The 22,773-nt window shown below is 37.6% G+C and overlaps 8 protein-coding genes across 12 annotated transcripts in view; 4 read left to right on the forward strand and 4 right to left on the reverse strand.

Annotated features, from left to right (window-relative positions):
- The window catches only part of LOC135140229 (relaxin receptor 2), a 140,171-nt gene that overhangs the window by 45,211 nt on the left and 72,187 nt on the right, over nt 1–22,773 (forward strand). The window lies entirely within an intron of this gene.
- LOC135140240 (facilitated trehalose transporter Tret1-2 homolog) lies at nt 3,125–4,838 on the forward strand. Its single transcript, XM_064070712.1, has 2 exons — nt 3,125–3,223; nt 3,275–4,838. The coding sequence occupies exons 1-2, from the start codon at nt 3,148–3,150 to the stop codon at nt 4,612–4,614; spliced, it is 1,416 nt and encodes a 471-aa protein (XP_063926782.1). The 5' UTR covers nt 3,125–3,147; the 3' UTR covers nt 4,615–4,838.
- LOC135140242 (facilitated trehalose transporter Tret1-2 homolog) lies at nt 8,634–10,325 on the forward strand. The gene is made up of 2 exons (XM_064070715.1): nt 8,634–8,776; nt 8,816–10,325. The coding sequence occupies exons 1-2, from the start codon at nt 8,719–8,721 to the stop codon at nt 10,132–10,134; spliced, it is 1,377 nt and encodes a 458-aa protein (XP_063926785.1). The 5' UTR covers nt 8,634–8,718; the 3' UTR covers nt 10,135–10,325.
- On the forward strand, nt 10,837–12,536 carry LOC135140243 (facilitated trehalose transporter Tret1-2 homolog). The gene is made up of 2 exons (XM_064070716.1): nt 10,837–11,091; nt 11,142–12,536. Exons 1-2 carry the CDS (start codon nt 11,043–11,045, stop codon nt 12,467–12,469), a joined length of 1,377 nt encoding a protein of 458 aa, XP_063926786.1. The 5' UTR covers nt 10,837–11,042; the 3' UTR covers nt 12,470–12,536.
- On the reverse strand, nt 13,104–14,658 carry LOC135140244 (facilitated trehalose transporter Tret1-like). The gene is made up of 2 exons (XM_064070717.1): nt 14,535–14,658; nt 13,104–14,481 (listed from the first exon to the last, which is right to left on the reverse strand). Exons 1-2 carry the CDS (start codon nt 14,581–14,583, stop codon nt 13,166–13,168), a joined length of 1,365 nt encoding a protein of 454 aa, XP_063926787.1. The 5' UTR covers nt 14,584–14,658; the 3' UTR covers nt 13,104–13,165.
- On the reverse strand, nt 14,756–16,312 carry LOC135140241 (facilitated trehalose transporter Tret1-like). The gene is made up of 2 exons (XM_064070714.1): nt 16,204–16,312; nt 14,756–16,148 (listed from the first exon to the last, which is right to left on the reverse strand). The coding sequence occupies exons 1-2, from the start codon at nt 16,250–16,252 to the stop codon at nt 14,809–14,811; spliced, it is 1,389 nt and encodes a 462-aa protein (XP_063926784.1). The 5' UTR covers nt 16,253–16,312; the 3' UTR covers nt 14,756–14,808.
- On the reverse strand, nt 16,567–18,118 carry LOC135140239 (facilitated trehalose transporter Tret1-2 homolog). The gene is made up of 2 exons (XM_064070711.1): nt 18,000–18,118; nt 16,567–17,953 (listed from the first exon to the last, which is right to left on the reverse strand). The coding sequence occupies exons 1-2, from the start codon at nt 18,073–18,075 to the stop codon at nt 16,611–16,613; spliced, it is 1,419 nt and encodes a 472-aa protein (XP_063926781.1). The 5' UTR covers nt 18,076–18,118; the 3' UTR covers nt 16,567–16,610.
- On the reverse strand, nt 18,139–22,665 carry LOC135139900 (facilitated trehalose transporter Tret1-2 homolog). Its single transcript, XM_064070265.1, has 3 exons — nt 22,128–22,665; nt 21,825–22,082; nt 18,139–19,558 (listed from the first exon to the last, which is right to left on the reverse strand). Exons 1-3 carry the CDS (start codon nt 22,204–22,206, stop codon nt 18,489–18,491), a joined length of 1,407 nt encoding a protein of 468 aa, XP_063926335.1. The 5' UTR covers nt 22,207–22,665; the 3' UTR covers nt 18,139–18,488.

The raw sequence follows: 22,773 nt of genomic DNA on the forward strand, positions 1-22,773 counted from the left end.
GAAAAACTGAAAAATTAATTCCGAAAAATTGAAAAACTGGAAAATCTAAAAACGAAAAACCGAGAAATCGAGAGAAAACCGTTAAATCGAAAAATAGAAAAACTGAAAAATTAATTCTGAATAATTGAAACATGAAAAATGTAAAAACGAGAAAGCAAAAATCGAAAGACCGAGAAATCGAAACAATAAAAAAGTAAAAAAATCTAAAATTCAAAAAATAGAGCAATCAAAACTTCAACAGATCGAAAAGTCAAAAAACTGAAAAATCGAAAAACGTAAGATTTAAAAAGTCGCCATATATTGATAAAATCGAATAAGTAAAAAATCAAAAACACGAAAAGTCGAAAAATTAAAAAATTTAAAAATCAAAGCAAGGAAACTTTAATCGTGCATGTTTAATTGATCCGATTGACGAGTCGCCACTGGTTGGACATACTCAATTAAACAAATTCCCACCGAGATAATTTTATGTCTGTCGAGGAGATAGAGATGTTTGCTTATTTCACAATAACGTTGTCTACTTGAATGCAATTCTTAAGGACGTTTCTTGTTTATAATAGTCATTCTTTTGGAGATAAGAACAAGATGATGATTTCAGTGTCTTGATAACGTAAGTGGATGAGATTATTATCTAGTCTAACCACTCGATTAAAGGTGCTTTCAAGTTTTATGCAACTATAATTAGCCAAATAGTGATTAGTGATACTGACAACTTCAGTACCTAACAATAGCCACAATTAGGAAAACCAGATAATTTCTTTATTTGATATCTGTAACGAAGTTTGCAATGTTATCACTATTGCATCCATGAGTGATTATTGATTAATATAGATTGATGAGGATGTATTTTGGTTTCAACAAGATGGTGACCCGTCTCACTACGCTCTTGATGTTGACACTATCCCGAATAAAAGATTGGCAGATGAGACATATTAATTAATAACAAATATTTGACGTTATAAGATAAAAGTTTCAATGTTGCCAAAAAGAGATTTTGTTTAAGTTTCCCCATGAGGGATATATCTGATTAAAAACGGAACATTCCGGAAAGCAGTGAAAGGGAAGAGAAAATGAAGCAATTACTCAAATAGGTTTTAGCACGATAACAGGTAAGTTATGAAGTCGGGAAAGTTCCTAGGCCCGATATTTCACACGAAACGCGTATCCTTGTAAAATGAGCTTTCACGTGTCTTTTCATTTAAACAATACAGAGTAATTTTCTCATTTAGCGTATTCAAGTCAGTTTCTATTTTTATAGTTAAAGGTTATTTAGCCTAATCTCTATCAATTTATCGGCACAAAGTGTCGACCTTTTTTCTTTTTGTTAGACAACATAATTGCCAAGCAGACGGAATTTGTGTTGCCTACACACATAATTGCTTTTTAAATATTTGAATCCATATTTCTATTATGATTTGGCGGCGGAAAATATCGATGTGAAAAACCTATCGCATACATGCTTTCCTCCTGGAAATTTTCTTCTTTTGATTTGTGTTGTAGTTAAAATTGACTTTAAAACTTGTTTACTTCGTTTGCTTTGTATATTGCGTTTTTTTCATTTCTCGGAAAAAACGGATTAAGTTTTTTAACGTTAACAAAACGCACGCTTTTTTCTAAAAATGGAAAATTTAAACCGCTTCTGGCAGTGCGGTTATTTAACACACATGCACAATTTTACAGTGTTACGACCAGGTTAATTTATGTCGTTTCTGCGAAAATAGATAACGAAAATAAAGTGTACTTAGTGGAGTTCAGCAGAAGCGTCTTGTGTATTTTTTTATCAGAGATGACGAAATTATTCTGACGTAAATATTGTACTAGTCAAAACAATCGTGGATAACGAGATAAATTATCAAAATGATGCAACAGTCGGTAAATCACAAGTCTGTAAACTATTTCTACTAACCTAGTTTGCAACATAATTATTTTCACAATAAACAATGGTATTGATTTTTTAATCCGTTTGTGCTATATATCACAACAAATGTTCACCTGTACGGTACAGGGCATTAGGAATAAAAGAAAACAAAACTAGAGACCTCACTCTCATGGATTAAATTATCAAGTACTAACAGATTTAAAATTACCACTCGAACAGTCTGATCACGTTGATCCAGATATATTTATCGATTTAAATATTCTATATTTATTTTGGTAATAAAATAATCACGGTGATAACATGTGAAAGCATGTAACTCTTAGATAAATACTAAGTTAGTCATTACGAAGTGGTGCCGAAACAATGCATCGTAGTCTAATTAGACAAGATTAGATAAAGTTGATGGTCGGTACTCGATGGCTTCCTGTTTTAATATTTGGCCAGGTAGTGGATAAGTATTTCGCAAAGATACCGATTTCGATGTTATCCGATTTTTGTCAGACAAGAAATTTAACAGATCGATCAATTGACCTTAGTTTATTTGTAGCTGCACTCGTGATTTTTGCACAATGCATTATGATTTCATTTGATAACTGTTTATATATAATTGTTCCCAAAAACGTCGCTAAAAGTTGACTATTTGTCGACAACGAAGAAGGACCAGCATCTGCATAACGCACTCTATTGTTATTTTTTTTTTATACAAAAATTTTTTAAATTCAAATTTATTAACAGCAGCATTTCGTTGGAAAAATTGCCAGTTGAATTGAAAACTATGCTTCTTGTTAGAGCTAGATTAGGTGGACCTGTTTTAAAACTACTGCCTTGTTAAAATTCATATCAAACCAATTACACCTCCAACTTTCTTCAAATTGAAAAAGTTCGCATTGTACTCCAGTTCTACGACCCCGACCTTTGAACTTGTCCAAACTGTTTAATTGACTTTTTACGCAAGTTTTTGTTTGGTGCACGATCAGAATTAAACTTGTACGTCTGCCAGCCAGATCGATCAACTTGTTTTCATTAATTAATAAAACAACTTACGCATCAAAAACAGTTTTAATGGAATCTCTGAGTTGAGTGGGTTTTAATTAAATTCTTTATGTTTGCAACTAATCGCCAGCGATAACGGTCGAGTTACGTACAAAAGACATTTCGTTGTACTTATTTACACTTTGACTGGTTTGAAAAAGTTTATTTATTTACATGGTTGCACATAAATTTGTACAAGGTTTTTAGATAAGTAAGTAAGCATTTTTGTAGTTGCAATGAAATACTTCTGTTTGAAATGTGGTTATGCTACAGAAAACCAAAAATGGCCTCAGGTTGTCACAGTTTCAACAGGTGTAGTGCATTTTTTAGTATCATAATAGTATTTATAATGATAGTTTTTAGTCTGGCTTTTGGGATTCTCTGGTGGGATCCATTTCGGGTGGCCTAGTCCATCTATACCCAAACTATTATCCAACGATTTTCCCGTTAAAGTCACCCCAGAAGATGCTTCATTCATAACAACGTCCGCATTGTTGTCACAAATTATCGGTAACGTTGCTTCGTCAATTCTGATCGATACTGCCGGAAGAAAGATCGCTCTTCTTTCATCAGCACCTCTTTTCTTAGTTTCGCTACTTCTAATCCACTTTTCTTCTAAATCAATAGCATTTTTGTATGCAGCAAGAATCATTGGTGGTATAGGTGAAGGACTCATGACCATAATGTCTACAGTATATATATCAGAAATCTCAGAACCAAGAATAAGAGGTGTTTTGGTCACATTCTTAAAAGCGTTCTTTTGTTCAGGCGTTCTTTTTATAAACGTAGTCGGTTTTTACTTTTCCATAGAAACAGCAAGTCTGATGTCAATGCCCTCCTCTATCCTCTTTCTCTCACTCTTTGTCTTTGCACCAGAAAGCCCCTACTTTCTACTGATGACGAAACAAACAGAACGCGCTTACAGTTCTTTGAAGAAACTACGCTGGACTGACAATGTCCATGAAGAACTTGTACTTCTACAAGCTCATGTTGATCGTCAACTGTGCGCAAACGCTCGACTAAAAGATCTAGTTCTAATCAAGTCGAACAGAAGAGCTTTAGTCATCTTATTGGTCACAACATCAGCAGAAATCTTCTCAGGAGTTCCAACCCTGACGATCTACGCTCAACCGTTCTTTTCTCAAGCGGTACCAAACATCCCTCAACAATGGACTGCAGTTTTCACACAACTACTCAGACTGGTTTCTATATTCGCAGGAGCTGCTATTGTCGACACTCTAGGAAGAAAAATTTTGCTCCTGGTTGCAACCGGCGGTTGCTGTCTTACTGCAACGTCCCTTTCTGGATTCTTCTTTCTCAAAGACCATTCTTCTCTAGATCTTGACCAATTCAACTGGTTGCCTCTAGTCGATATCGTCGTTATGGAAATCACGTTCATGTTGGGTTTTGGCGTCGCTGGTTTTTGCCTAATGGGAGAGCTGTTTTCTACTAGCATTAAAGCAAAGGCCGTTTGTGTTATCAGTGTGATGGGTGCGGTTTTAATTTTTGTGAATACGGCGCTGTTTCAATTTTTGAGTGGTAGTTATGGTTTGGGAGTACCGTTGGCGATTTTTGCGGCGGCGGACGTTTTGGCGTTTGTTTTTTGTTGGAGGCGGCTGCCAGAAACCAAAAGGAAGAGTCTTGAGGAAATTCGGCAGAAGTTGGGAAGGAAGAGAGTTCGGAAAACGGAAGATGTGTCTTAAATTTGATTATAACGTGTTTACTTTTTGTTATCTTTGTGTTGTAGATTTTATTGCGTTATTTTTTGTTTACGATTTGTTAACCTTATTGTTTGAAAGTTTGGCGTTATCGAGCTGGCGACGTTGTAAATTATTTAATCGTAAATAATATGTGTTTTCCATGCGTTTTTCTTTGTTATGCAATTTATAAGATTTATTGTGGTGAAATTTTAATTTATTTTGATTTTATAACACTAATCCATTTCTAGAAACTTTGTTATGTAGAGTTAATTTTAGGTCGAAATAAATCTACACATATTAAGAAAAAAAGGCAAAACAATGCCTGGCACAAACAATCAAGGAAGATTAATAAACTACAAATACAGGATTAAGTTATTTTATAAAATTTACACAGTATATACTATGCAAATTTTTTTCTTTTTTCAAATAATAGAAAAAAGTTGTTAGACTCTCGGCTACGCTTCGAACTCGACAACTTTATACATACTTCAATTTTAAAATGTGGCAAAAGTTCTTAGAACGAGTGTTCAATTGAAAAAGTCATCAAGTAGAAGAAAACACGGCGAAATCTGTATGTGACAGAGTTAATTTTAAGTCGAAATAAGTCTACACATATTAAGAATAAAAAAGCAAATTGTAGCCCCGCCCACCCGCCCTATCTCAATTGTGATGATTTTTTTTTATTCGTCGTGAGCCAAGAAGGCGGAGCTTAACTGCAAAATCCGTATTTCCTTACAAAAATTTACCATTTTAAACGTATTTTAAGTTATTAAGAATAAAAAATCATCACAATTGAGATAGGGTGGGTGGGCGGGGTTTAATATTTTGCCTTTTTTTTTTTTCTTAATGTATATAGTATTCTTTTAACACGATACTCAAAAACTTGTTTTTTATTTCTTGTAAAGAAATAAGCATTTTGCAGTTAAGCTCCACCCCCTTCGTTCACGGCGATTAAAAAAAAATTATCACAATTGAGATAGGGCGGGTGGGCGGGCTTATATTTTGTTTTTTTGTTTTAATATGATTGTCTGGACTTCTTTCCACAATATATTACTCTTAAAACATGTTTAAAATGGAAAATTTGTATAAGGAAATATCGATTTTGCAATTAGGCTCCGCCCCATAATTCATAAACCACAAGTACAGGAGTAAGTTATTTTATAAAATATGAATAGCATTTACCACGCAATGATATTTTCTTTTTTTACACATTAAAAAAAATTGTTCAACTCTCGGCTACGCCTCGAGGAGTAAACTGACGTGACTAAGTGCTTTATTAGTTATTACTATTAGAAATGTTGGAAAAAAGTACCGTTATCCTTCCACTGAAAATCAAAGCGCCAGCCGAGGATTCTTCGTATTGTCTGTTTTTTTCTTAGTTTTAATTAAGATTTTTTTTGACATTTATGATAATTGAAACTTTGTATTTTCGGGTTTTTCACATAAATAAATAATAAAAAAAAAACACTAATGCAATTTTAATTTTGAAATGTACACAACATTAGTTTCCTCTTACATCTTTTCTTTAAACATCGTCTTATCGATTCCTGAATTAGTTTTTTTTATTCATAAAATGCCGATCGTTTTTATGGAAACTATGTAATTGGTAATTTTTTTGGAATTTTAAAAAACAATGCCTAGGACAAACAAACAATCAAGGAAGATTCATAAACCACAAATACAGGATTAAGTTATTTTATAAAATTTAAACAGTATATACTATGCAAATTTTTTTCTTTCCTCAAATATTAGAAACAAAATTTCTTAGAACGAGTGTTCAAATGAAAAAGTCATCAAGTAGAAGAAAACACGGCGAAATCTGCATGTGACAGAGTTAATTTAAGTCGAAATAAGTCTACACATTTTAAGAATAAAAAAGCAAAACGTAGCCCCGCCCACCCGCCCTATCTCAATTGTGATGATTTTTTTTTATTCGTCGTGAGCCAAGAAGGCGGAACTTAACTGCAAAATCCATATTTCCTTACAAAAATTTACCATTTTAAACGTGTTGTAAGTTTCTAAAAAAAAATCATCACAAACGAGATAGGGTGGGTGGACGGGGTTTAATATTTTGCCTTTTTTTCTTAATATGCATAGTATTCTTTGAACAACACGATACTCAAAAACATGTTTTCAATTTCTTGTAAAGAAATAATTATTTTGCAGCTAAGCTCCGCCCACTTGGTTCACGGCGAATAAAAAAAATCATTACAATTGAGATCGGGCGGGGGGCGGGCTTGCATTTTGTTGTTTTGTTTTAATATGTGTGGATATCTTCTCACAACGTAAAACTTAAAACATGTTTAAAATGGAAAATTTGTATAAGGAAATATCGATTTAGCAATTAGGCTCCGCCCCATAATTGCAAAATCCATGTTTCCTTGCAAAAATTGCATTTGACAGAGTTAATTTTAAGTCGAAATAAATCTACACATAATATTAAGAAAAAAATATATCAATAAGGATTTTGCAATTAAATTCCGCTCCTTTGGCTCTCGACGATCAAAATAAAATCATTACAATTGAGATAGGGCGGGTGGGCGGGGCTTATATTTTGCCCTTCTTCATAATATACGTAGTCGTCTTTTCAGAACAAGAAACTTAAAGCATGTTTAAAATGGTAAATTCTTGTAGACAAATATGTATCTTGCAATTAAGCCCCTCCCCTCGATTTGACAACGAATGAAAAGTTCATCACAGTTGACAATTGAGATCGGAGCGAGTATGTGTGGGGCCTAATGTTTGGATTTTTTTTTTTTAATATACATAGTAGGTATTCTTCGAACAACACGATATTCAAAACCATGTTTTTTCTTTCTCGTAGACAAATAAGGATTTTACAATTAAGCACTGCCCCCGTGGCTCACGCCCAATAAAGAATAATCCTCACAATTGAGAGAGGGCGGGTGGGCGGGGCTACATTTTGCCTTTTTCTCTTAATATGTGTAGACTTATTTCGACAACAAAAAACTTAAAACATGTCTAAAATGGTACATTTTTGTAGTAATCAACTTAAATCCTCCACTTTTCTTCTACAATCCCTTTAAATACGGCAAAAGTTCAACATCAAAGTTTTTCCAGCTCTGAAAGCAACGTCAACAAGAACAGCAACTTCCACGGGAACTTCAAAATTAACATCAAGTTTATAAATCCCACTTAAAACTTTGAAATCTTGCAGACGTTTTGAAGTTATTGTAAGCCTGGTAACTTTTTAATCAAAGTGTATCTGTTTATCAACCCCAAAAAATTGATTAAGCCATTTCAAAATTTTGCCGAATAAATCTTTATACTTTTAATTTATCATTGCATTCATTTTTTTTAGATTTGCTTATACAGGGTGACTCAAAAAAATTAATGATTCAGTCGATTTATTATTATTATTTATTTATACACTTGATAATGTGCTGTAAATATATTTTACAATGTCCGTACTTGTGCAGACTGACCGTTTGTTGACACAAAATTGGTCACTTCGGGGAGGTCCACTGATTTATGACTTGCAGCCAGGCAGTCACCTGCACAAAGAGCTGCCGCCTGAGTTTTGTTTGCAGTATTGTTTCTCATTCTTGTTTTATTTTTTTATCGTTCAATAAAGCATACCCCCAAAATTTGGTTTTGATTTGGTTTTTCATGGTTTTTGTGATTTAGTTTTTTTTTAATTTATTGATCCGTTTTTAGTTGATATTTTTATTTTTTCTTGTAATTTGTTTATTAATGCGACTACATATTTTTATTTATTGCAGGCATATTAATCACCACATTTTCACTTCGTTTTCCTAAAATCCTTAAAGTTGACTTTTCGAATTTTCCGCTTATTTATAACGTTATGTCAAGGCATAATTGTGTCTTACATGTCGCCAACTTAAACATAATAATTGTTTCTAAGAAATTTTTTCAAATACTACGAGTATAAGTACATATGTTTGAATTATTTATAGGCCACTGACTTTATATTTTGTCGTCAAGCAAACGTCACCATTGTGTAACTACTCCGTTTATTTTGAGATCAACCTTTAAAATTATCTAACCTTCACCACGGCAAGCCAGACACTTGCTGCTTAAATTCCCGAAAAAATGCAGTTTAATTGAATTTATCCCTGATAAAATATGAAAACCCCCATAGATGAAAATAAAACATGGCCCCAATACGTGGCCACCCTCACAGGTATGTCTAAAATTATCACGTTCTACTAACTCCTGATAGCTTTAATTTCCATGTTTTGTGCTGGTATTCACTTCGCATGGCCGAGCCCTTCCCTACCCCGACTATTATCAGAAGAATACCCCTTCAATATAACCACAGAAGAAGCGTCCTATATCACAATAATAGGACCTTTCGGTGATATTTTCGGCGACATCTTATCAGCTGTGATAGTAGATCTCGTAGGCCGTAAAATCACAATCCTTTTGATAAGCGTCCCCCAACTACTTTCTTTCATATGCATCTACTTATCGTCATTCTCCAAAATTCTTCTCTACGTTGCAAGATTCAGTGGCGGCGTTGCGGAAGGGGCTTGCTTCACGATTCTCCCAATCTACATCTGCGAGATCTCCGAACCCAAAATCAGAGGTCTTTTAGGAGCCTCGTTTTCCCTGATAATGATGTTCGGGATTTTCACCGTCAATGTAGTCGGGAGTTACACCAGTCTCTACACCACTGCTCTAGTTTCCCTAGCTTTCGTCCTACTCTTCATAGTGACATTTCTACCCCAACCCGAAAGCCCCTACTACCTCCTCATGAAGAACAAACCCGAAGAAGCGAGACGCTCTTTAAAGAAACTACGACATAGGGAAACCGTCGATGAAGAGTTGGCCACACTGACAAAAGACGTGCGGCGGCAAATGTCAGAACGAGGCACCTTTAAAGATTTAGTCGCCATTAAATCAAACAAGATGGCGTCAATCGTAATGGTTATTCTGCGAATTCTGCAACAATATAGCGGTTTCGGGTCGTTTTCGTTCTACGCTCAATTGTTATTCAAAGAAGCCACCGACGCCATTCCGCAACATCTAGCGGCCATTTTGATGATCACCATTCAAGCTACGGTCACTACGATTCCGACTTTTATTGTGGATATAGTGGGACGGAAGCCGCTAATTATGACTTCGATTGGGGGCTGCTGTGTGACGTTGTTCTTCAACGGGGTGTTTTTTATTTTAAGGGATAGTGGGGTTGTTGACGTTTCGCATTTGACGGTGCTGCCTTTAGTGGGTTTGCTCGTTTTTATTGTTTTTTTCGCGACGGGGTTGGGGAGTGTTGTTAATTTGGTGTCGGGGGAGTTGTTTCCGGCTACTATTAAAGCTAAAGCGTTGTGTGTTATGAATGTGGTTTTTGCTGTGAGTATGTTGACGAGTACGAAGTTTTATCAGTATACAGCGGATAATTATAGTTTGGCGATTCCGTTTATGGTTTTTGGGGTTTTTCAGTTTGTTGGGTTTATACTGTGTTGGAGGTTTGTACCTGAGACTAGGAATAAGACTTTGGAGCAGATACAGCAAGAACTGAAGGGGAATGTTCGGTAATAAAGATTTTTTAGAAGTTGTACTTTTTACTTTAAAACTAACAAGTTTGTAACTATTGTTGTAATTAGTACTGGTAGATAATAGAGACGTGACAAATACAAGTAGTGACCGGGTGAGCATTTGTTGCGATATAAGAAACGAAAAAGTTCTAATTTTACATAATTATGTACCAAAAACAAAAAATTCTAAGCTAAGGAAGTATATATGTCGATTTTTATTAGACAGATAATCTCCGAAACTACTGGATCGATTGTTTTAAAATTATAGATGTATGTTAATAATATCAAGTAGATGGAAAAAACGCTAACCAAAATGTGTCTAATCTTCCCATCAACACTTTGATAACGTCATCTCAAAATTTGTGTATTAAACATTATTTAAATTTTATAAAATAATATACTCCTATACTTGTGGTTAATTAATCCGCCTTGACTTTTTACCCTAAGAAAGTTAGAAAATATCAATTTCCGATTTTAAATAATTTGTGGATCCATGGAAGTGTATAATTTGTGAGATTTTAAAATATTTAATAAAACTCTCTGCGAACATAACGAAATATTTGAACAGATCACAGACCATATGGAACAGTTCAAATTCCAAAATTACAAAACATCAATTCAACATAAATTGCAAAAAAATTATCTCAGTATTGTTTGATACTTATTAATTGTTCTAAATATAGCTCACTCTCGCAATTGTTGATATTTCGAAACTCCTTTTTGCCCCAGTTCGGGTTTCCACAATATCCTTCACTCACGATAACGATCTTATCCATATTAAATCGACTGTACTTATGCACCTTGAAACCAGCGCCACATCAGATACCTACGAAATAATTTCCGCAGATAGCTTCTAACGATCAGTCTGATCATGCGAAAATTGTTAAGTCTTTAATTTCAACAACCACCATGGAGACCGAACCCAAAAAGTGGCCCCAGTTCCTCGTAGTAACCATTGGTAAGTCCCAACAATTTTGTTTTTTTTTGGTCAGTTGGTACTTTCTTCAGCAACCTTGGCTGTCTTTATTACTGGGTTCCACACTGGATGGCCTGCACCATCTCTCCCTAAACTCCTATCAGATGAGTACCCGTTCGACGTCAGTAATGAAGAAGCCTCCTACGTGACAATAGTTGGAAGTTGCGGTACTTTCTTTGGAAGTTTCGTTGGAAACATCTTCTTGGACACAATCGGGCGCCAAAAGACGATTTTGTTGATCGCTTTGCCCCAACTTCTTTCGTTTGTGGGGTTTTCGTTGTCGCATCTAGTCATGGAACTGCTGTACGTTGGTAGATTTATGGGTGGGATTGGTGAAGGTATGAGTCTCGCTATAGTACTACTTTACATAGGAGAAATCGCGGAGCCGTCAGTACGGGGTACTTTGGCCACTTTTGTCTCCATTGCGTTGTACTTGGGGGTACTCGCTGTTAACATCATCGGGTCGTACCTATCCATCCGAGACACCGCTCTCGTTTGCATCGCCTTCCCCATAATCTTCTTCCTCCTCTTCTTCAAAATGCCCGAAAGCCCGTACTACCTCATCATGAAAAACCAGGAAGCAGAAGCCGAACGCGCCCTAAAATTTCTCCTTCACAAGTCAGACGTGAGTAACGAACTCTTCGCTCTAAAAGGAGACGTCAAGCGCCAGATGTCCGAACGTGGTACTTTCAAAGATATATTCGTCATAGAATCAAATAGACGAGCGTTCCTTGTGACTGTAGGTGCCCGATTCTTCCAAGTCGCCACAGGGGTGAACTCCTTCAACCTCTACCTCCAACTCCTCCTCAAACAAGCCACTCACGCTCTTGACCCCCACACCTCCTCCACCATAGTACTCCTCATCCAGTTAGTCATGACGATCCTGTCCATGTTCATCGTCGACAAGTGGGGCCGCAAACCCCTCCTTCTCGCCTCCAGTGGAGGCTGCTTCCTCAATTTGTTTCTTCAAACGATTTTCTTCGGCTTGAAGGAGCACACAGCCGTGAACGTGGAGGTTGCCGATTGGTTCCCGCTCGTGATGATTTTTTTGCATATATTTTTGTACTCGTTAGGGCTGGGGGTGGTGGTGAGCGTGCTGACGAGCGAGATGTTTTCTGCTAGTATTAAGTCGAAGCTGATTTGCTTGGTGAATGCGTTCTACGCGTTGTGTACGTTGTTCTGGACGAAGTACTACCAGTTGACGGACGACGGGTACGGATTGACGGTACCTTTTGCGAGTTTCGGGTTCCTGACTCTTTTGGGGGTGCTGTTTGTGTGGTTCTTGGTTATAGAGACCAAGGGGAAGTCGCTGGAGCAGATCCAGCAGGAGTTGAAGGGGGAGCGGAAGTCGGTCGTGTGATATGTGTTTAAGTGGACGTTCGACTGTGTTATTATTATTATTATTGTAAATAAATTATTTTTTGATTTGTGTTTCTGTAATTACAATATATGAGAAAAGATCTGTGTCAATTTTGTTTATTAAAAAAAAATTAGGAAAATCGGGTCAGATTGACGTTATTCGGAAAAACTAATTTTATCGCTACTAGATAAACATGATGTAACGTAGTGTAAAAATAAAATCGATAATGATGATATCGTAAGACCGAGATAATCAAAATCACGAAGTGGAACATCAGTGTGTCAAAATAAAACACAAATACTTATGATAATGTAAAATTTGCACTCAATACAAGTGGTCGAAAATTGTCGCAAAAAAGTGTAAGGTCATACAAATTGCACGAACTTTGACTGAAAATTGTTGTATTTTTGCGGTAATTTTGAAACACCCTGTATATTTTTATAGATAAATTTTTCGGACCACGGTTTCTCGATGAGTTGCATAGACTGGTTTATTTATGTAATTCCTGAATTAGTGTTGATATTCCACGAAAATTAAAAACATCTTACTTGTACTCATTTATACAGGATGATCACCAAGCGCGCGATTAAATTCTTCTTAGGCTTTACAACTACATTTTGTTTTATTTATTTTTATTTTATTCAATATTAGAGTTTTAAAAATTTTTACTCTTCTTTAAAATTTGTCTACAGTCAGTTAAAACACAATATTCGCCATCAACATCTCCTGTATCTCCTCCCACGAGCTCCCCTTCGTCTCAGGAACAACAAACCAAATAAACAAAATCCCCACCATAGTCAAAACCGCAAAAGTCAGAAACGGTACCACCAATCCAAACTCGTCAGCCGTAAATTGGTAGTACTTGGTACACACTAAAGTCACCAACGCATAAAACGCGTTCACCAAACAAATCAGCTTCGGTTTAACAATTGCTGGAAACATCTCGCTCGTTAACACACTCACCACCACCCCCAACCCCAACGAATACAAAAATATATGCAAGAACATCATCACGAGGGGAAACCAATCGACTGCTGACACGTCCACGGTAGTACGTTCTTTCAAAATGAAGAAAACCGATTGGATGGTTAAGTTGAGGAAGCAGCCAATAGTGGAGACGAGAAGGAGGGGCTTGCGGCCCCACTTGTCGATAACGAAGGAGGAGCAAACAGTCACGACCAATTGGGTGAAGAGAACGATCGTAGCACCTACATCTGGATCCACAATTCGAGTGGCTTGTTTTAGAAGAAGTTGAAAGTAGAGATTGAAGGAAGCTACTCCTGTTGCTAGTTGGAAGAAGCGGAGTCCTACTATTGTGAAGAAAGCTCTTCTGTTTGAAGTGAAGATACGTCTGACGGTAGTACCTTCACACATGTAGTGACCAGCGTCTACTTTTACGTGCACGAGTTCTTCCAGTACGGTTGAGGTTCTCCGCAGGAATTTCAACGCACGTTCTGCTTTTTTGTCTTCGTCTTTCATTAAAAGATAGAACGGACTTTCGGGCATCTTGTAGAATAGTACTACGAAAAGTAGTGGAAAGGCAGCTAACATGAGAGCTGTGTCTCGTATAGATAAGTACGATCCGACTATGTTCACGATTAGTACTCCGGAGTACCACGCGACTAAAACAAGTGTAGCCATACTCCCTCTAACGGCGTGTTCTGCTATCTCTCCAATGTAGAACAAGATAACTGTGGCGGTCATTCCCTCACCCACTCCACCCATAAATCTACCAAGGTACAGTAGTTCGACAAGGTGGTACGAAAAACCAATACACAGAAACGATACCAGTTGGGGCAAGGCTATTAATAACAAGGTTTTTCGACGTCCGATTTTGTCCATGAAGACGTTTCCCACGAAGCTTCCGAAGAAATTCCCCAGACTCCCGATTATGACAATATAGGAAGCTTCTTCATTCGTGATGTCAAAAGGGTACTCGTTGGACAATAATTTTGGAAGAGATGGCGCCGGCCATCCTGTATGTAACCCAGCAGTGAAGACAACGATGGACGCTTGAGGAGAAATTCTGTTAATTTCCACTACTTGTAACAAATTTTTGACTTACCACTGATGACAACGAGGAATTGTGGCCATTTTTTGCTATCAGAATTCATATCGGAATGAACACAGTTTTAATATTCATTAATTTCATTGGTTGAGTATGACTCGATGAAAGCAAGTGCGTTTTTTTTTTTTAGTGGGGGGCTTCGCACAAATGTCTATTTTTAAATTTCTGGTAATCCCGTTGTACTGGAAATTCGCCAGATTAACATAACACAGTCACAATTTGTAAAAATATTTTAATACTCCATATACATATTTACACAACATTCTTGAAACTAAATCACTGTATTTTCTGTCCTTCTCCCTCTCCCCTTCAACTTCTGCTGTATCTCCTCCAACGACTTCCCCTTCGTCTCCGGGACAACAAACCAAATAAACAAAACTCCAACGAACGTCAAAACCGCGAAACTCAAAAACGGTACCACCAATCCGAACTCGTCAGCCGTAAACTGGTAGTACTTCGTATACACTAAAGTCAACAGCGCGTAACACGCGTTCACCAAACAAATCAACTTAGCTTTAATACTGGCTGAGAACATCTCGCTCGTTAGCACGCTCACTACCACCCCCAACCCTATCGAGTACAAAAATATATGCAAGAACATCATCACGAGCGGAAACCAATCGACGACTGACACGTCCACGGCGGTGCGTTCTTTCAAAATGAAGAAAACCGATTGGACGGCCAAGTTGATGAAGCAGCCAGTGCTGGAGAAGAGGAGGAGGGGCTTGCGCCCCCACTTGTCGATGATGAAGGTGGAGCATACCGTCATGATGAGTTGGATGAGGAGGACGATTGTGGAACCTACGTCCGGGTCTAGAGTGTGCGTGGCCTCTTTTAGAAGGAGTTGAAGGTAGAGATTGAAGGACGCTACTCCTGTGGCTAGTTGGAAGAAGCGGGCGCCCACTGTTACGAAGAAAGCTCGCCTATTTGAGTCTATAGTGAATATATCTTTGAAAGTACCCCTTTCGGACATCTGGCGATTAACATCGAGTTTCAACTTCGTGAGTTCTTGGGTTACGTTGGACTGTCGTCGTAGGAACTTCAAAGCACGTTCGGCTTGTTCTTCGTCGTTGTTCATTAAGAGGTAGTAGGGACTTTCGGGCATTTTGTAGAAGAGTAGTACGAAAAGTACTGGAAGCGCTATGAATGTGATAGCTGTGTCACGTATGGATAAGTACGACCCAACTATATTGACAAACAGGACTCCTGAGTACCACGTGATTGACACTAGTGTAGCTAAAGTACCGCGAATTGTAGGTTCCGCTATTTCTCCAATGTAGAGAAGGATGACCGTGATGGTCATCCCTTCCCCTATTCCACCCATAAATCTACCAACATACAAAAGTTCCATGACTTGGTACGACAAAATTATACATAAAAGAGATACCAATTGGGGCAAGGCGATCATCAAAATGGTTTTTCGACGCCCGATTTTATCCAAAAAGATGTTTCCAACGAAGCTTCCGAAGAAATTCCCCAGACTCCCGATTATGGTAATATAGGAAGCTTCTTCATTCGTGACGTCAAAGGGGTACTCATCTGATAATAATTTCGGAAGAGAGGGTGCCGGCCATCCTGTGTGTAAGCCAGTAGTGAAGACGGCGATGGTTGCTTGAAAACAAAAAGTACCCTATTAATTTAGAGTTGGTACTACGTTTTGACTTACCAGTGATGACAACGAGAAATTGTGGCCATTTTTTGCTTTCAGAATTCATGTTTAACGTCAAAATTGGGTTGGCGACTGTGTGTTCACATGGTGAGACTGTGTGAACAGTTATCTCCGGTCAATGTTATCTGGAGTTAGTGTGTGAAATGTTGGTTCAAGGTGAACGAGCACAAGTTTATTTATTATTTGTTAATTATTATATATTTGATTATCACTCGATAGTGCGTGTAGTTGAGTAAATTTTAGTTTTTTTGTAAGAGACTTCACAGCTTCGGTGTTTGAATATTTATTTTTAACTTTTTCGTAGATTTCGTCATTCTGGAAATTCGCCAGAGCGCTGCGCTCAAAAGTAACTAAGTAAACTTCACATAAATTAATTCTTTATTTACATAAATATAACAAAGCACTTATGCCTTCACCATCATGCTACTCCTACTCTTCCTCCCCTTTAACTGCTGCTGTATCTCCTCCAAACTCTTCCCTTTCGTCTCCGGTATAAACAAGTACAAAAACACGCACCCTCCCAGCGAAATCAACCCGAAACTCGCATATGGTACCGTCAACCCAAACGCATCAGCGGTGGCTTGGTAGAACTTGGTCGTACTCATCATCCCCAACGCAAAAATGATGTTCACCAAGCAAACACACTTCGCCTTAATACTGGCCGAAAAGATCTCGCTGTTGAGGATATTCACCACCACGCCTAATCCCGTTGAGAAAAGTACCACGAAGAGAATCATCATTACCAGAGGGAACCAATTGAGTACCGACACATCGACGGTTGTGTGCTCCTTCAAACCAAAGTACACCGCTTGGATTAACAAATTCAAACAACAACCCCCTGTCGAGAAAAGTAGCAGCGGTTTTCGGCCAGATTTGTCTACAAAGAAGGTTGAAAGTACCGCCATTATTAGTTGGATGAAGAGGAGAATTGTGGATCCGATTTGTGGTGAAAGGGCGTCTGTGGCTTCACCTAGGAGCAGCTGAATGTAGAGACCGAAAGCCGAAACTCCGGTCCATTGTTGCACCACGCGAGTACCGATCATGAGAAGGAAGGCTTTCCTGTTGGAGTCTATGGTGAAGATGTCTTTGAAAGTACCGCTTTCGGACATCTGGCGATTGACGTCTTTAATCAACAAGGTTAACTCTTGTCCAACGCTGGCTTTTCGTCGTAGAAACTTCAGAGCGGCTTCGGCTTCGTCTTGTTTGTTCATCATGAGGAGGTAGTACGGGCTTTCGGGCATTTTCCAAAACAGCAAAATGAAGAGCGCTGGAAAGACTAGGAACGTAGTGGCTGTGATTTTTATACTCAAGTACGACCCAACTACGTTCGCGTAGACGATTCCGAACATGCACGTGACTGATATAAGAGTACCTAAAGTACCCCGAATACTGGGTTCTGCGATTTCCGCTATATATATTGGAATTATGGTGAAAGTCATGCCTTCGGCAACCCCTCCGACGAACCTTGCGATATAAAGCAACTCCATCAACTGGTACGACAAGATAATCAGCAAAAACGAAACCAACTGAGGTACTGCAATCGCCAGAATTGTCTTTTTGCGTCCGATTTTGTCCAGGAGGGTCGTACCTAACAAGCCACCACACAAATTTCCCAAGTGGCCGATTATGGTGACGTAGGAGGCTTCATCGTTGGATATGTCGTACGGGTACTCGTCTGATAGTAGTTTAGGGAGGGAAGGTGCCGGCCAGCCCGTGTGTAATCCAGTCGTAAAGACCGCTAAAGACGCTAAACGTACGAATTAGTCTAAATTCAAGCCAAATTTTTTCCTTACCCAAAGTAGCAGCTAGAAATTGAGGCCATTTTTTGCCTTCGGCTTCGCTGACTGGCAAAATCGACGGAGTTTTCATTTTTGCTGCTTCATGCTAGAGTGCTGTTTAAGAAGTGATTTTTTAGCGTCATTGTTTAAGCTTGAGGTTATCTTAGGTCGTTGTTATCTTCGTTTGTTTATTTTGCATTTACGCCAAATTAATTTTTTGTCAAAGGATTACAGGGAGGTCAATCTTTGGTTAAAAAGATGGTCTTCTATTCATTTTTTGTTTATTTTATAGTTTAATTTAGATTAAGACAATCCTTTGAAAGAATGGAAAGTACTATAATCCCGTGTCTTACGTGGTGGGAACTGCTCCACGTTTGTTTAAGCTGCCACGAAAAAATCTTTGTTTCAGTGATTAGTTAGACTGTTGGGTTACCTTGATTGTGTTAGATCGTTTTTCTCATTTTACATTTAGAAGTTACAGTTTTAAGTTCTACATCACATTTTTTATTTTCTTCCTTTTGCACCTCCTTTTAAGCTCTGCTGAATTTCCTCCAAAGTTTTCCCTTTAGTCTCAGGCACAAGATAATAGAAGAACAACATTGCGACAAACGTCAAGGCTACGAAACTTGAAAAAGGTACGGTCAATCCAAACCCATCAGCCGTCACTTGGTAGTACTTAGTAACTGCCAAAGTCATCAAAGAGAACGACCCGTTCACCATACAAACCAGTTTCGCTTTAATGCTGGCAGAAAACATTTCACCTGTCAAGACACCAACGACTGATCCCAAACCTAACGAATACACACAAATGAGTACCATCATCATCATCAACGGGAACCAATCAACTACTGAAGTATCAACACTAGTCTGTTCTTTAAGTATGAAGAAAATCATTTGGAGTACTAAATTGACAAAGCAGCCTATAGTAGAGAAGAAAAGAAGAGGTTTGCGACCCCATCTATCCACAAGGAAGACATTTAACACTGTCACGCCGAGTTGAATTAGAAGAACAATGGAAGCACCGACGTGTGGTTCTATACTTTGAGTAGCGTCTTTTAGGAGAATCTGGATGTAGAAGTTCATTGCGGCAACTCCAGTGGTTAACTGGAAGAATCTGGCACCTACTGTTATAATGAAAGCCCTTCTGTTAGAGTCGATAGTGAAGATGTCTTTAAAAGTACCAGTTTCGGACATCTGGCGATTGACATCTAGTTTTAGCTTAGTCAGATCGTCGTGCACGTTTGATTTTCTTAGCAAGAACTTTAAGACGTGTTCGGCTTCTTCATCTTTTTTCTTCATGAGGAGGTAGTACGGGCTTTCGGGCATCCTCCAGAACAGTACGATGAAAAGTACCGGAAACGCGATGAAAATTGAAGCGGTGGTTCTGATGGTTAAGTACGACCCTACGACGTTCGCGAAGAGTATACTGGAGTACGACGCGATTGCGGTCATTATGCCCAAAATTCCTCTGACGGAAGGTTCTGCTATTTCGGCCAAATAAATTACTATGATGGTATTAACCATTCCTTCTGCTAATCCTCCTACAAATCGACCCACATACAAGAGTTCCATGACTTGGTACGATAATATAATTAACAAAAAATTGGTCTAAAGAGTTTAGACAGTACTTCCCTCGCTGTCGGAAACTTGACGACTGCATGCCTATTGTGTTTTTTTTCTCATTACATTTTTGTAGTGGGAATTTAAAAAAAAATTGCGATGACGTCATCAACATTTTTGCAAGGACACGTATATCAGTTGGGATAGATGTAGTGTAATACTAAGAATAAAATTATTATATTCTCAAATTTTCGGGAAAATGAATTGGGTCGTTTGAATATTGATTTGTAATAATCAATAAAATAACGAAACAATTTACTCACGTATACCTACGTATCAGAGGCAACTGAAAATCGTGTATGTATAAACATTGTTAATTTAAGATGACAGGCGTAACAGCATACGTGAGAGCCAAACAGAGAAACTGTAAACAAAACGACCGTCGGTTTTATTGCTTCGACTTCCGCTTATTATATAAAACATTGGGTTTTATTTTAATTCTTGACGGTGAAATTCACAATTGGTTGATTATAAACATGTCTATTTCACATTCGCGGAATCAAGTGAACGCATAAAACAAATGCAGGTCTGTAATGTTAAAGTCGATGTAAATAAGCGTGCTACCCTTATGTTTCAACCGAGTTTTTCCTTTAACAAATTTTGTGTCTACCAAATTGGGTTGGTTGGGGTGTAATACTAATAATAAGTGTTGCCTTTAATTTAATCAATAAAATAAATTGACTTCATTAATTTTTTTGAACCACCTCTTAAGAAAATCTAAAAAATTTGAATGGAATGATAAATCACAAGTACAAACTCATCGTATTTTTTGCATTTTAGATAGGATTTATTCAGCAAAATTTAAGGGTGACGTCATCAATTTTTTTAGGAGGGATGAACAAATACATTTTGAACAAAAGTTTACCATGCTTATAATAACTTTAAAATATTCCCAAGATTTCAAAGCATTCGGTTTTGTAATTCCTGATTAAATCGATAAAATAAATTCACGCCTTCATTAATTTTTTTGAGTCACCCTGCATATGCAAATCCAAAAATATGAATGGAATGATAAATCACAAGTACAGACTCATCATATTTTGTACATTTTAGATACGATTTATTCGGAAAACTTTTGAGCTGACGTCATCAGTTTTTTGTAGAAGATAACCAAATATATTTTGACTAAAAATTTATTATGCTCTTTATAACCTTAAAACATCTGCAAGATTTCAAAGCATTCGGTTTTGTAGTTCCTGATTAAATCAATAAAATAAATTTACGCATTCATTAATTTTTTTGAGTCACTCTGTATATGCAAATCCAAAAAATATGAATGGAGTGATAAATGACAAGTACAGGCTCATCATATTTTGTACATTTTAGATATGATTTATTCGGCAAACTTTCGAGCTGACGTCATCAAGTTTTTGGAGGGGATAAGCAAATATATTTTGACTAAACATTTATTATACTCTTTATGACCTTAAAACATCTGCAAGATTTCAGAGCATTCGGTTTTGTAGTTCCTGATTAAATCAATAAAATATATTTACGCATTCATTAATTTTTTTGAGTCACCCTGTATATGCAAATCCAAAAAATATTAATGGAGTGATAGTTCACAAGTACAGACTCATCATATTTTGTACATTTTAGATATGATTTATTCCACAAACTTTTGAGCTGACGTCATCAAGTTTTTGGAGGGGATAAGCAAATATTTTTTGACTAAAGATTTATGATGCTCTTTATAGCCTTAAAACATCTGCAACATTTCAAAGCATTCTGGTTAGCAGATTAAAAATTAAATTTCAAAATGTTGTTTTATAATTTTGATTTTTTTTCCAAAAATCTGGACGTTTCGGGTGAAAAGTCGATTCAGAGTTGTAAACTACATGTGTAGGACTATGTTATTTTATACAATTGAAAACCCATTTACTATGTACAATTTTGAAGTGACGTCATCGCTTTAGTGGTGGGGATGATTCGACAAATTTTGGTTAGCGTTTTACCATCTACATGATATTCTTAATATAAGTACAAAATTTCACAACAATCGGTCGAGTACTTTCGGAGATTATCTGTCTAATAAAAATCCGTGACAACAGACGGACAGACGGACAGACGGACGGACAGACGGACAGACGGACAGACGGACAGACGGACAGACGGACAGACAGACGGAAATGGGAGACCTATTTCTTCGTCTTCTAGGGGTCATGAAAGATCGAGAAAACGTAAAAGTAGAGAGTCGGCCGACGGACTCGATTACAATACTTCCTTTGCTTACGCTCGGGAAGTAAAAAGAAATTATTTGAGGAACAGCTATGAGGATGGTGCACAGGCGACGTCCAATTTTGTCCAAAATAAAGTTTCCGATGAAACTCCCGAAGAAGGCTCCCAAATTTCCGATTATGATTATGTAGGAACCTTCTTCTGCTGAGACGTCAAAAGGATACTCGTCGGAGAAGAGTTGGGGCAAAGAGGGCGCCGACCATCCTAGGTGAAGGCCAGTGGTGAAGGTCGCAATGATTGCTAAGACGTAAAAAAAGTGATTGTGGGGGTTAATTTTGTTCTTACCAATGAAAGCAACGAGAATTTGTGGCCATTTTTCGCCATTGGTTTTGCTGGTACTGTTGCTACCTTTGGAAGAAGTCATTGTCGTATGTTATCAACAAATTAAACTGACGAAGTGCATGAAATTTGCGTAAATTAACAGCTTAAGAGGGATTTAACACAACTTTTTATGGTTATAATATTCTTGAGATATACTCGTATTTGTGTCATAACTGATTGTTATAGATGGCATAGATTAAACGTTATTATTGGAAGATTGTTAGACTTATATTTATTTACGTGCCTTTGTTCTGTTGAAACCGTAATTTTTTATTTTGACGAACTGCTCATTTTACTTCCCGAGTGTAAGTGTAATCGAGTCCGTCGGCCGACTCTCTACTTTTGCATTTTCTCAACCTATCATGACCCCTAGAGCACGAAGAAATAGGTCTCCCGTTTCTGTCTGTCTGTCTGTCCGTCCGTCTGTCCGTTCGTCTGTCCATCCGTCTGTCCGTCTGTCTGTCCGTCTGTCTATCTGTCTGTCCGTCCGTCTGTCCGTCCGTCTGTCCGTCTGTCTGTCCGTCTGTCTGCCGTCCCGGATTTTTATTAGACAGATAATCTCCGAAAGTACTGGGCCGATTGTTGTCAAATTTTGTATTTATGTTAGGTA

This window comes from Zophobas morio, unplaced genomic scaffold, assembly GCF_036711695.1.
Source record: "Zophobas morio isolate AGI-343-1 ecotype UQ-CSIRO unplaced genomic scaffold, CSIRO_AGI_Zmor_V1 ptg000038l, whole genome shotgun sequence".
NCBI lineage: Eukaryota > Metazoa > Arthropoda > Insecta > Coleoptera > Tenebrionidae > Zophobas > Zophobas morio.

Coding starts and splice junctions, on each gene's coding strand:
- LOC135140240 (XM_064070712.1), top strand. CDS start 3,148: ATGAAATACTTCTGTTTGAAATGTGGTTATGCTACAGAAAACCAAAAA. Junction 3,224..3,274: donor GGTTGTCACAGTTTCAACAG/GTGTAGTGCATT, acceptor GATAGTTTTTAG/TCTGGCTTTTGGGATTCTCT.
- LOC135140242 (XM_064070715.1), top strand. CDS start 8,719: ATGAAAACCCCCATAGATGAAAATAAAACATGGCCCCAATACGTGGCC. Junction 8,777..8,815: donor ATACGTGGCCACCCTCACAG/GTATGTCTAAAA, acceptor AACTCCTGATAG/CTTTAATTTCCATGTTTTGT.
- LOC135140243 (XM_064070716.1), top strand. CDS start 11,043: ATGGAGACCGAACCCAAAAAGTGGCCCCAGTTCCTCGTAGTAACCATT. Junction 11,092..11,141: donor GTTCCTCGTAGTAACCATTG/GTAAGTCCCAAC, acceptor TACTTTCTTCAG/CAACCTTGGCTGTCTTTATT.
- LOC135140244 (XM_064070717.1), bottom strand. CDS start 14,583: ATGAATTCTGATAGCAAAAAATGGCCACAATTCCTCGTTGTCATCAGT. Junction 14,482..14,534: donor ATTCCTCGTTGTCATCAGTG/GTAAGTCAAAAA, acceptor TTTCTCCTCAAG/CGTCCATCGTTGTCTTCACT.
- LOC135140241 (XM_064070714.1), bottom strand. CDS start 16,252: ATGAATTCTGAAAGCAAAAAATGGCCACAATTTCTCGTTGTCATCACT. Junction 16,149..16,203: donor ATTTCTCGTTGTCATCACTG/GTAAGTCAAAAC, acceptor TTTGTTTTCAAG/CAACCATCGCCGTCTTCACT.
- LOC135140239 (XM_064070711.1), bottom strand. CDS start 18,075: ATGAAAACTCCGTCGATTTTGCCAGTCAGCGAAGCCGAAGGCAAAAAA. Junction 17,954..17,999: donor ATTTCTAGCTGCTACTTTGG/GTAAGGAAAAAA, acceptor TCGTACGTTTAG/CGTCTTTAGCGGTCTTTACG.
- LOC135139900 (XM_064070265.1), bottom strand. CDS start 22,206: ATGACTTCTTCCAAAGGTAGCAACAGTACCAGCAAAACCAATGGCGAA. Junction 22,083..22,127: donor AATTCTCGTTGCTTTCATTG/GTAAGAACAAAA, acceptor TTTACGTCTTAG/CAATCATTGCGACCTTCACC. Junction 19,559..21,824: donor CCCGAGCGTAAGCAAAGGAA/GTATTGTAATCG, acceptor TATCGTACCAAG/TCATGGAACTCTTGTATGTG.